The 12,810-nt window shown below is 54.8% G+C and overlaps 1 protein-coding gene across 1 annotated transcript in view; it reads right to left on the reverse strand.

Annotated features, from left to right (window-relative positions):
* The window catches only part of ONECUT1 (one cut homeobox 1), a 42,993-nt gene extending 38,325 nt beyond the window's left edge, over positions 1-4,668 (reverse strand). The window contains exon 1 of the mRNA XM_025472746.3: positions 3,078-4,668. Within this exon, the coding sequence (XP_025328531.1) occupies positions 3,078-4,182 (1,105 nt within the window). The 5' untranslated portion in view covers positions 4,183-4,668. The remainder of the gene's footprint in view (positions 1-3,077) is intronic.
* Positions 4,669-12,810: the final 8,142 nt, after the last annotated feature.

Genomic DNA, 12,810 nt, shown 5'->3' on the forward strand with positions numbered 1-12,810 from the left:
ATGGGGCAGCAGCAAGTATTACACTGAGGGAACACGTATTGATTTTTTTAAAGGTAGTTAATTTAGTGAGAATTTCCTCCTGTCTTCTACCAAGCTGACATAATTTTGTAAGGAGAAGGCACCTCCCCAAGCATGCTGCCCAGTGTGGAGGTTTTGACACCCTGCAACAGGCTTCGTGGCACCTGGTGTAACCAGAAAGAGCATGGAGAAGCCATTCTTCGCCAAGGAGTGAAGGAAACTCCCCAAGGGATAGGGACAAGGTTGAGGGGTCTTTAGTGCAACAGTGAGCCGAACTGCAAGGGGCACCTCTGTAGGTGAAGGCTGAAGGAGAGGAGGTCGAGGCAATGTCCCACAGCCTTGGCCAAAGTAACCTGAAATGCGAGTAAGTCTGCAATTGGATTCGGAGAGTTCAGGAAACAGCCTCACTCCCTCCTTACCCCATCCCCAAAGGAAAATGTTAAAGGACCCACTCAGTGATTTCAGTGATTTTAAAGTAAGTCGTAGTTCCTGCAGGGTAATGGATTGCTCCCAGTTAGGCTCACTCTGCAAGAACTCCCATGCCAGCCTTTCCCACCCTTTCAATTAAGTTAAAGAAAGGAAAATTAAACATTCGACGCTCCATCCGGGTCTTAGGATGCGGATTCCACTTGGGGTTGGGCACCAAAGCTAGCCCTGCTAGAGTCTCTGATTTTCCTTTTTTCTACCCCCAAAAAGTCACGTGCCCCGGGCGACCGTGACTCCCCTTAGGCTGTTGGGTGCCAGACTGTCACCCCTTAGATGACCTCCTGGGTCCAGGGAGTACAGGAGTGCTGGCCCTGGCTGGCAAGCAGCCCACGCCTCCCATAGGAGGGTGGCAGTACTAGTGCTACCCCTTCAAACGGTACTGAGGCGCCCACGCCAGTAGGTCAGAGGGCTCGCGCTGGTCGCGCTAGGCCGGGTTTCCAGGGCTGCCGGTTGTCTCTGAACAGAACCTGTCAGTCTGACTTTCCAGGGCATGACAGGGGGCAGTGGGGAATGGCAGTCATTGAAGTCTCCATCAAGTGCCTTCACTAGGTGTGGGGAGGTGGTAACATACTTCCCTGGGTGGGAAATCCCCCTTCATTTCCACCCCTTACCTCCATTTCTCCCCACCCGACTGGTAAGCCTGTGTGAGCACTGCCTGGGTTCAAGGTTCTGAAGCGGGGCGCTAGACTGAGGTGAGCCAGCCAAAAGGCACTGACTACCTTGGGCGCCGGCAGCTGCGGAGCAGTCGGGGAGAAGGGCATCTGTTTCTCCCACCCCTTCTGGAACTTGAGCTGCCCTTGAGTCTCGGTCAGCTCACAGAGGTGGGACGCGATAGGGTGGATGCACACAGGGCTCGGGAATGGATTCGCGGGAGCCCCAGCGGGCACCTCTGTCAACCTCTCCCTTACCCTTCCTGTCCTATCACCACTTCGCTGACTTCCAGGCATAAGCTGCAACAGCCTGCGTGGGGATTTTGCTTGGAATCGGTAGGCACAGGGCTCGGACTGAAAACTTGGCGGGGCAGAGGCTCCTCCAGGACGGCGCGGGGAGGGAGGCCACCGGCGCCCAGACCCACGGAGTGCTTTGGGGTGGCTTCCGCTCCGGCTCCGGCTCCGGCTCCGGCTTCTGGCTCACTGGCACGCCGGCACCTGCCTCCCTCTAGCTCCTCATTGGCCCGCAAGAGGTGGGGGAGGGGGCTCTCGCCTCTCGCTTTGATTTTAGACTGTGAAACGGCTCAGTGCCCCCGGCTCTGAGCGGATTGACTGTCTCTCATTCTCCAGGGACGAATTAATGGAGAACGATCAGTTAATTAACAAACCCTCATTCCGGCTTTTACCTTTCTCTTCGCCAGGACTCGGGCCAGGGCACCAGGCTGAGGCTGGGGCGGGGGAGTAGCAGGGACCCAGGAGTCAATCAAGTCGGCGGGGTCTCATCAAACCGTGTCCGCCCTCGACTGCCCTTGGCTCTACCTCCCCGAGTGTCCTCTGCCCTCGGGGGTCGCCGAATCAGCTTGAAATCTCTGGTGTGATTCGGCCGGGGCTAAGCGGTCCCCTCGCTAGCTTCCCGGCGCCTCCCTTGCACCTTGGCTTAGAGGGGCTGAGCAGGCGAGGCGCCGGCGGGCTGCTAGCGCCCGCAGACCTTCCCGCTCAACTCGGAAACGCCCGGACCTCGGGGTTTCGGGCCGCGAGACCTCTGCTCACAGACTTGGGGGCCATGTTCACATTCCCATCCCCATGCATGGGGATTCATTCGAAACATCACGCAGAGGAATAAAACGAAATGTGAAGTCGTAAAGGAGTCGGCAGCAAAGGCGGTCCGTGGGCTCAGCCGTAAGCTCCCTGGCTGCTCCGCTGCCCTCACCCTTACCTCGAACCGTCTGCCTTCCTCTCCTTTCCACAGCCGGTTACCACGGCTGAACGCGGGCTAACTCTTAAACAGCTTCGTTGCCAAACACACACCTTCCCGCGGCTTCGGAGCCTTTTACGGAGCCCTCAGAGTGTGCTCCGCATCCCTCCCACCCCTGCCCCGCGCCAATAGAGTGAGCGCGGGAGGGGGTCGCCGCACCAAGTTCAGCCAAACGTGGGCGGGCGGCTCCGTCACTTTCCAACCCAACTCCGGGGTCTACGCCAGGGGTACTAGCTGACAGCATTTGCGCGCAATTGCACACACGCATCGCCTCCCTCTTCCCAAACCCGGAGTGCCTAACTGAGACGCGACACACAGACCGTGTGCCGCCAGGTGCGGGGGTGGGGGGGTGGCTTCTCTTCGCCTCCGGCGGTGACCGCTTCCAGCACCGTCTCCGAGCACACATGCGTCCCCGCACACGCCCAGGCCGTACCACTCAGCTCCCGGAGCCTACCACAGCCCGATGCACTGAGTCCCGGAGGAGGCGGTCTGCTCCTGGCAGCCGTGCGCTGGCTTTTCCAGGCCCGGGGAACTACTCCCCCCGCCTACCCTGAGGGAAAGGAGAACGGAATGATGCGTGCCCAGCTCTCTTTTTCCCTCCTTCCTTCGGTCTCTTCACTTCCCCAATCCCTCATCTCCCCACGCGCCCAGCTCCTTGGCCCGCTCACCTGCTAAGCGGAGCGCAGACATCCGCTGGAACTCCGGCTCCTGCAGCCACTTCCACATCCTCCGGAAGGTCTCCCGGCCGGACTTGAGTTTGCTCCAGGGTTTGGGGTTGCGCAGCAGGTCCGAGAGGGTCCCTTGGGAGCGGCAGAGCACCCTCTGCGCGAAGATGGCCTGTGGGATGCTGTAGCGCTTGAGCTCGGTGGTGATACGCTGCGCCACCTCTTTGGTATTGATCTCTTCCATCTGCCCTGAATTACTTCCATTGCTGACCTGTGCTCCGGTCACCGAAGGGTTGGGCTCCCGGGCCGTGCCCAGGAGCTGCCCGTGGCCCTGGGCGTTCAGGTGGGCGTGGGGGTGGTGCGGAGGAAGGCCGTTTATGGGCACCATGCCGGCCGAGGTGGGCGTGAGGTGCTGCTCCCCGTGACGGCCGAGCATGGCCGGGTGGTGGGCTTCAAAGCCGTTCGGGGTGAGCATCTTGTCAGTGGGCATGGCGGCGCCCGGGTGGGCATAGTGAGGGAGCCCTTGCTGGGAGTTGTGGATGCCGCTGAGACCGGAGCTGGAGAGGGGCGAGAGGCTCTGGCCCATGCCGGCCACGTCCTTGTGGTAGGGGGTATAGAGGTTATTCATAGAGGCCAGCCCGCGCTCGTCCCGCATGAGCGTGAAGCTACCGCTCACGTTGCCCGCCAGGCGCTGGTGGTGGTGCGGATGGTGATGGTGGTGGTGGTGGTGGTGATGGTGAGGGAACTTGTCCGAGACGGTGGAGATGGGCGGCAGCGGCTGCAGAGGGGTTAAGGTGGTGTAGGTGGTGGGCATGCTCATACCTGGGGGAGTCTCGCAGGCCATGGTCATGGTGGGGTGCAGGGGGCCAGCCAGGCTGTGCTCGGGGGCCCGGTGGTGGTGGTGGTAATCGCCGCCGCCGCCGCCGCCGTCCAGCAAGGACGCCATGCCCATGGAACGCGGGTGCGCGGGGGGCAGGTGGCTGCCACGGTGCGCCACGGAGCTTCGCGCGTGGGGACTGCCGCCCAGGAGGTCGGCAGGAGCGGGCACCGGCTCATGGCTCACCCCGTGCAGCTCGCCGATCGCCTCCATGGTCAGCTGCGCGTTCATCGTGATCCGGGCGAGCGGGCGGCGGACACAACATCGATGAGGCCGGGCAGAGGCGGCGAAGGGCGCGCGCAGTCCGGTCTTCACATCGGCTGCTGGCGACTGTCGCCTGCCCGCCTGCCTTCCTCTCGCTCTGGGGCTCTGTCTCCCTTTCTGTATATCTCGCCTTCCCTCTTGCCCCCACCTTCCCCTCTGCGTCCTCGGCTTTTTTTTAAATATTAATTTCCAAAAAGGATCCGTGCCGGTGGGCGAGCGCGGCGCCCCCAGCCCGCCCGCCCCTGGCCCCCTCTCGCCCCTCTCCTTCTTAGGATTCTGAGGCTCCCGGCTCCCCTGACGCAGTCCGCGCGTCTTCCGCGGCTGCTGCTTGCCCGCGCCGCTGGCCAGCTCCAGCCATGGCTCGGTTACTGTTGCAGACTCTGTGGCCGCGGTTCCGCCGCCGCCGCCGCCGCTGCCGCCGCCGCCGCCGCCGCCGCCGCCGCCGCCGCCGCCGCGGCCCGCCCTCACGCCCGCGGGGCTCAGCGCGCAGGCGCGCGGCTCGGCCCCGCCCCCTCAGCCCCCGCGCGCGCGGCCCGTGACGTCCCCGTACGAACGATGCAGGGGGGCCCCGCGCCCTAACAGCGGCGCCGGGTGGCCCTGGGCCGGCGCGCACGTGCGAAGGCCTGGCGGGGAGCGCGACCCGGGGCCGCCAACGCAACCCGCGGAGACTCGCGCGCCTCTCGGCTCTGAGCACCCGCCGGGCTCCGGCTCCCATCCCGGGTGGTGTGCCAAGGCTGCAAAGTCCTCACCCCTCTCTCCAGTTGCTGCCACTCGGTGTCGGCTGCCCGGGGAGCCTCAGCTTGTGTCGTTACTCCTTCCACCCTGACCTACCCAAGCTTTGTTTCCCAAAGGGCTTCCGGGAGCCCCTGCTCTCACCTTCAGGTGCTTGGCTGTTTTGGAGGGAGGAGAAGCAAATATCTTAAATGTCTTGGTCCGCTTGGGGACTGTGGCCCCTTTGCCCACCCTTCCTCCTCCGTGAGCCGGAGAGGGGAACGCTCGTGCCAAGAGTTCTGGCCCCGGCCATACCTCGTAGTCCCCCGCCGCCTGGGTCCTTCTTCGTCGCAGCTGATAATTAAGGCGCCGCGCCGCTCCGCGAGTACCTGGGCGTGTGTGTGTGTGTGTGTGTGTGTGTGTGTGTGTGTGTGTTGGGGGTGGGGAGCGCCCTGGCGGGTTCCCACGCTAACTTCTGGGTGCTGGTGGGGCTCCCGAGGCTTGGGCTGTTCCTGCGGCTTCTCTGTGGCCCTCCTGGTAACGCACCCAGAGGCCGCTGCTTGAGGGAAGGACTGACGCTTGCAGAGTGGACCAGGCGCGCTGCTCTCCGCTTGGCCCGTAGGGACGCCCTCTTCCCGGCGTCCCCGCGAGAAGCCTCCAGATTTGAAAATCAATTCAGCTTTGGGAGTGATTGTCCGCTTCCCACAATCACGCTCCAATCTGGAATCGAACCTGGTCCTTGCGCTCGGTGGGGACGCAAGCGGAGGCCCCCAGTGTGGGACGTACACCCGGCTACCACATGCCGAGGCTTTCTTTCATTGACAAAAGAAAGAAAGAAAAAAAAACCGTAACAAAAGGCAGAGCCGTGTCTGCTTAGGTGCTTTCATCCCTCAGAGAAAGGACAGATGTGCCCATTGTCCAGCCCTTGGCAGTTACGACCCGGTCAGCGCCGAGCCTCAGCCCCGGGCAAGCAGTGGTCACAATGGGGGACAGCCTCTCAGAGCCTGGGTATCGGGACCTGGATGTGGAACAAAGTGTGTGTGGCCTTCGCTGGGCCAAACTTGGACTGTAGGTTCCTTTCCTGAGGCAATTGGAGCCCTCCAGCAGTGTTCCTGCTGAAAATGTTCTTAGGCTCTAGGACAGGCCCCGGTTGGGGTGGTGGGAGTAGTTGGTGGCTAAGTACCCTAGGCAAACACTTGGGCCAGCCAGTCCTTGGGGGACACTTCCCACCAGCTGAGGCATGAGCAGGCTCATCTCTTTATCCAGTTCCCTGGCACAACCAGGGCAACATCATGATCCAGATAGGTCAAGGCCAGTGGGTACAGTCCAATCTGACTTCCTTGAAAGTGGCCATAGAGATGTAACATGTAATAGAGATGTAACATGTGGTCCTGAGATTGGTTAATCTGGCTGGCTTCATCACTGGAGGCATTCCTATCTTGTCCAAATAACGCCCATAGAGGCCCAGGAAATGGGAGTCCATCTCAGTGGACTTAGTGTCTACCTGAACAGTGAACATTTAGGAATTTAAGGCCCCCAAAGAAGAAAAATGGGGGGGGGCACTGACATAAAGGCACTCAGAGAACTACTCTATTTAAACTTATAGGTACATCTAATTATGCATACACATAGACACAAAAGCATAGAACCATTTTCTGCCTAGTGGATCACAACGATATGTTGGTGGAAGCTGCAACCTTGGTTCAGTATTGTTTCTGTTCTCTTTTCTTACAACATAGAGCATGTAGCTCTCACATAAGACCAAACAATGGGTTTCAGGAGTAGGCTACCTGTGAGCTAAAGTGTTGTGCCCCCCCCCAATTTTAATCACCTCTGAAAGGATTGATTTGCCCTTATGACAACTCTCTTCCCAAAAGGCAGTTTGTTAAAAGAAAGAAATAAATACCACCAAGTGCACAAATTGTTCATGGTTTTCTCTTTGTGTAAGTTATTACGGATAACTCCATAATGATGCTCCAGCCCTGATCCTGGAAACCCTCCTTCCTGTGTGGTTCCTGGCTGGGCTGCTGGAGCCTATCTGAAGAGGGCTGAGATCAGGTGAGCTCAACACGGACTCCCCCATGAAAAGGGGGTCTGGTACAGGGTTGGTCCCTAAAGGAGAAGCCAAAGGAGAGATCTATGTTGAGCTAACACGTTTGCAGGACTTGCTTTGGTTTGCAAATCTCCCTAATCTTTCTTGGCTTTCCATGCCTTTCATTACCATTGTTTACCTGTGGTTGATGAAATTGCAGTGATTTTTAAAGAAGCATTATATTCTTATTTACCCTTTTGGAAAATTTTCTTATTACTAGGGATGTGTGATGAGTGGAAAGGATGTTCTTGGGCCTTATGACGAATGTGTGTGTGCGCGTTACGCTAGATGGACTGCCAATTGCTGGAGGGCTGGGATAGCTTTTCATCATTTTATTCCTCTCTTCCTTTCCCCCTTCCAGTGCCAGCACAATGCCTGGTATCCAGCAGGTGCATTATGGGGAATGAAAGAATTAGAGTCCAAGGAGGGAGTCCCTTAAAACTACTTGGTTGATCAGTCTATGTAATTACAGGATGCTGTTCAATTTTTTATAACAGCCAAGAAGTTTGAGGGGAGGGATTATTGTCAGCTGGTTAGATTTTAAGTAGCTGCAGGAAAATTAAAGAAAGAAAAATAGGGTCAGTCACCATCACAAAATAACATTCGTGAATATTTTTAAGAAAACAAGGATTCTAGACTACTTATTTTGTAAATGTTGGGTGGTGGTGGCTGGGCAGGTACAATCCTTCCTGTACTGAGTGGACTAGAGCTTGCCAGGAGACTCCACCATATTTAGAAAAGAGACTGAAAATAAGGTCATTTCTCTAAATGCTGGCCACACAAAGCTCTCAGAAGCTTCCATCAGTTTCAGAGTTCCTTGGGTTAGTTCTTTTTTGTGAGTGATAGAGATGTAATATGTGGTCCTGTCCCAGTTTTCAGTACCATTCCAAAGAAATGTTTCTAGCCCCCCTGAGCCATCAAATGTTTACTTGCTGTTTGTTGACCACACATACAGCAAACCTGGTGTCAGGGCAGATTCCCCCTATTCAGGGCTCCAGGGGGAGGCTGACTCCCTGGCCAGAGTCTCAGAATGGAACTCACCAGAATTTGTGATGCCTGTAGCAAGTCTAGGATTAAACTCCTGGTGAGAGACCATTTCTTTGGTGTCTAGCGATAGTAGAGAATTTGATAACTGTGGGATGAAGGATTTGATCTTGGGTGCTTCCTGACAGCCTCTCCTGTCCTTCTTCACATCTCTGCAGAAATTTTATTCAGAAAATTACTGTTAGTTCAGAATAGAACACCAAAAAATTCAAAGTGATCTGGTGATTGATTCACTATTGGAAATAATTAAAAAAAAATTAGTCAATGGCTTCTCCCCATCCTCTGGGGGACAAGAAAGTGGTAACCAATTATTCTAGCCCTCTTTGGTAGTCTTTGATCTTCTGTTTAGCATATAGTTTTTATTCATCTGTTAGGTTAACTTTTTTCCCTTTTTAAGGAAAAAGGAAACCTAACAACATAAATTACGGCTTTGCCCATGACATAAGTATATATGTGTATGAATAGATATAGATATATAGATATCTATACTATATATAGATATCTGTACTTTTGCAGTCTTTTTGTTTCATTTCTTACCCCTCCCCCCTTTAAATCCCAAAGAGAAGATGCACTGGTGAAGGGTTCATGCCAATGCCTCCTGACGCTGGGTTCTAGAAGATGAGAAGATTGAAGATTGTGTTCTGGTAGATGCGAGAGGCAGCAGTCTCAAAACGTCAGACCCCTCTTCGAGCATCTCGGATTACTACTTCATCTCTTGGGTCATTTAATAAACTAGAGGCGGTTTCTCTTGGGCTTAAATCCATTCCACTTCGGCAATGGCTTTTTAAGGCCTCAGGTCAAGAGCGCTAAAGGGATACGGTGTGTCCTGAGGCGGAGGCTGGAGAGTGGGGGTGATGGTGGTGGTGGGCTGCCAGAAGGATTCAAAGCGTCCTAGTGATGCTCTGGCCAGAAGACCTGGCACTGGACGCAGTCAGCAGTCAGCTCTATTCCAGGAGACTTGGCCTTTTCTCACCAACCTTTCAGTGGATTTTCTTAGTCTTATCTCTATAAGGTTGAAACGTATTACAAAGCAGACCTATAATGGCTGCAGAGGGCGACAATTTTTTTTCAGTTTTGGGGCAATGGCTAAGGCTCCTCTTCCGTTGTCACCCATCTGGGGCTCTGTTTTGGATTAGCCGAATGCAGGTAGAAAGCAGCAGGGCTAGGGGTTAGGGGGACAGAGGCAAATGAGAAAGGTCCCTTGTGGTGCAAGTCAAAGCAACCCGAAGTGAGTAAAACTCAGGACAAAGCGGGCAGGTGGAGGGCAAAGTCGGCTCAGGACGGTCCCCGGGTGCACCGTCCTCCAGCCCTGATGGACACAAGGGCAGAATTCCCAGGTGTCGGTCCAGCCCGTGGAGCCTCAGGCTGGAGAGGCTTGGACCAACCACCCCCGACCGGGCGTAGGTTTCGGGTTCTGCGGTGGGTGGGGCGCACAGCCCACTTGGCAGGCTTTTCCGTAGCCTCGCAGAATAACGTCCACCCAGGCCAGAGAACAGCTGCACTTGGGAAGGAAAACTCTTTAAACAAATCATTTTGGTGTCTAATCAATTAGTGTTTGCGCAGTCAAGTACCATAGATTTAACAGAATAATCGTTACTGCCCTTGTCTTTATTTGACCTGCAGACACCTAGAAGATTTAAAAATGAAACGCCAGTGTTCTGGGCTCTCCACCCCTTGCCTGTGCTTCTCTCCAGGGTCTGGTGGGCCCCTTGCTGGGTCCTTTGTTTTCTCCTGGCCAACTCTTCTCTTTCTTTCCCTTCCTTCGTCTGTCCTTTCCTCTTGACACTTTCCGCACTCTTCTTTCTTTTCTTGCCCACGTGGCTCTGTCCACCTTGCTGGTCTCAGCTTCATGATCCCTTCACTCCAGTGACTGGCAGGAGAACCCATCCTCAGAGTATCCTTTTTGTTCTGGGGGAGCACACCTGCCTTTGGCCCTTAGGGCCCTTGGGGCACAGGAAGGCCCTGGGGGTCCTGTTCATACACTTTAGCTTTGCTGGAGTTCGGAAAAGACCTTCACCTGCGCTGCAGGGCAAGAGTGCTTCTCTGAGACTTGCCACATAAATGTTGAGAGCCTTGGCCCTCAATCCACGAAAACCCGGAGAGAAGGCAGGGCCTGAGACAGGTAGTGTCCCTAGGGATTGGGGTGTGTGTGTGTGTGTGTGTGTGTGTGTGTGTGTGTGTGTGATGTATCCTCTCTCTGTGGTATGCTTTTCTGAGCTGGGTCCTTGCCCAAGGTCCGGGGGTCCCAGTTCGGAGGGTCTGCAGGTGCTTGTCAATAGCTGCTCCTGTGTCTCCCTCTCCACCTAGTGTGTCTTTTTTCAGGCCTAACCTGTGCGTGTATTTGTGTAGGCATGTGGGCTGTGCACCCTGCCAAACCTCCGGCCACCAATGCTGGGATGTGGGAGCCCCTAGCCCTGGGTCAAGACCCAAGAGTGTCGTACGGTTGGTTACCAGGCCCAAGACCTCTGGAGGCAGGGCTAGATGGGACGGGGTTGTAAGGAATTTTGGGGGGATCTGGGTAGTGAAGAACACCTCCACCTCTCATTTTCTCTATTCATCATTTAACCCAAGCAGAGGGTTCAAACCTGACACACATGGGTAGTAGGCTGGTTAAATATAAGGCTGTAATTTTCTAAAAGGGGAAAAAGAATGAATTGGAGGTAAAGCCACCTCCTTCTCCCCACACTGCCAAGCCCCTATGGACTCTGACTGCCCCACCTTAAGCCTGGGTGGTCTTGAGGTCCCTGGAACTGCCTCTTGAGTCTCTGGCACTCACCTGAGAAATTTTGCTCTCAACAATAGATGATTATAATGTACTTGACTAATGCCTGTATTTTCCTGTTTAACATACATTAATCCAAGTAACAAAAAAAAATCAATATTGCTAACAATATTGCAAACAAATCCTAGTTTCTCTCACACAAAAATTGCATCCGATTTCAGTCACTTCTACCCACTTTTTTTTTGTTGTTTCTCCTCACCTACTCTACTTCCTGGCTAACCTGGAATCCAGTTCTGGATTTCAACAGCCTTTCTCTAGAAATCTTGATTTATTATTGTTATTATTATTTACCTTGGGGAAGAACCAGGAACCCTCCAAATCCCAGCCTCCTCTCTTCCAGAGGCCCTTTGAGGACTCTTGAGTTTTCGTCAAACTCTGTCCCTTCTGGTACCAGCGAATGCCCAAAGTCACTGCTCAATACTTTGGATTTTGTTGTTTACCTTCCCTAACAAAAATCCCTATATGGCAGCCCCCAACTCCTCAGAGAACTGGTGTCCATACTGGACTCTCCCGGCCAATCTGCCCCCACCCTTGACACCCGCAGCTAATTGCAGCCAGTGGTTTTTGCTGGGAGATTTTTATGGTTCTTATTATGATTATTTAAAAAAAAATTGGTGTTTTCCACCTGGTAGGAATAAACCGGAGGGGCTAGCTAATGAAGGAACTTAGGTTTGCAAAACACCGTAAATAATTTAGTATTGTATTTCAAGGAAAAAAAATAGCTTTCTTAAATCATCCCCGCAATATAAATTGCAGACTTACAGTATGGTCCTGGTAAGTCTAAATTTTTAAAGGAGCAATATTCAAAGAGACATAGATGTCTGTATTAATTATTTATTCGCCAGTGCCTTCCTTCGTTTCTAACTTATTATTAATTAGGCGCCTCTAGTCTTTCGCAGAGCGCTCCACCGAGCCGGTTGCAGCTTTAAATATGAATTAAAAGCAAATCCAAGCTACTGTAATGCGAAAATTATTCCGTGTCTTGCATGGCAGAGATGAATAGCTGCGTGGATCAATACCGTGAAACTCGGCTCCGAACGACAGGGTTATTGATAGCGTATATTAATGATGTTAATGATGGAAAAAGGAAAACAGCGGCCCACACGACTTAGAAACTTTTTAGCCGCTGAAACCCCGCAATAAAAATGGGTAGGGGGCAGGAATCGGGCTTAAGTGTAATAAGAAAATTATTTATGAATCCGGATAAATGACTTCAGAGTCTTGATGCATTTGAACCTAACGCTCTGGCTCCTGGCGGCCCCGGCTCCAGCTGGGGAGACCGCGAAAACCCCAAGCCGCGGGGAGCTGGGGGTGGGGGGCGTTCCGCCCTCCGCTGCAGCCTCCGGTTGGCCGCCCACCTTCCCCATCCCCGCGGGGTGAGCCCTCTGGGGCGCGGGTTGTAGGCGCTTTTGGAAGTTAGTGGAATGAAGCAGGAGCGAGGCTGATCTCTGCTTTCCCAGAAGGGACCGTGAGGCGGTCGCTGGGGCCCGTCAGCCCCGACTTTGGCCCGATTTCTTCACTGGTACTCTTGGCACCCGCTCCCAGGTCAAATACTTCGGGCTTGAAGGCGGGGGGTGGGGGGGCACCACTAGTCTCATTCGGCACTGTCGCCTTCAGTGCATCTGGCCAAGTCTTTCCGGATGCCCAAAATGCAAACGAGTGGCTCATGCCTGAGAGGAGAGTCGTTTGGATGAAGGGACACTGCTCTCAACGGGGCAGGAAAACTGGGAAGGACGCTTATTCTCGTCCTCCGTGCCTCAGCGGGCTCTTCCCCAGACCCCGGGTGTAACCGGGCCTCAGCGCGCCGCGCAGGGCAGGCGCGGGATCCTGGAGGCTCTCGCTTCCCTGCGCCTGGGGAGGGGAGCGGGCGCTCGGGTTAGGGCCTCGGCTCGCGCACTCGGCCTGGGCGCCGCCCGCCTCCTCCCCGCCGGTCCCAAATATCGACCCGCTTTCCCTTTCTCCCCAG

The sequence above is a fragment of the Canis lupus genome, chromosome 30 (genome assembly GCF_003254725.2).
Source record: "Canis lupus dingo isolate Sandy chromosome 30, ASM325472v2, whole genome shotgun sequence".
In the NCBI taxonomy this organism is placed as follows: domain Eukaryota; kingdom Metazoa; phylum Chordata; class Mammalia; order Carnivora; family Canidae; genus Canis; species Canis lupus.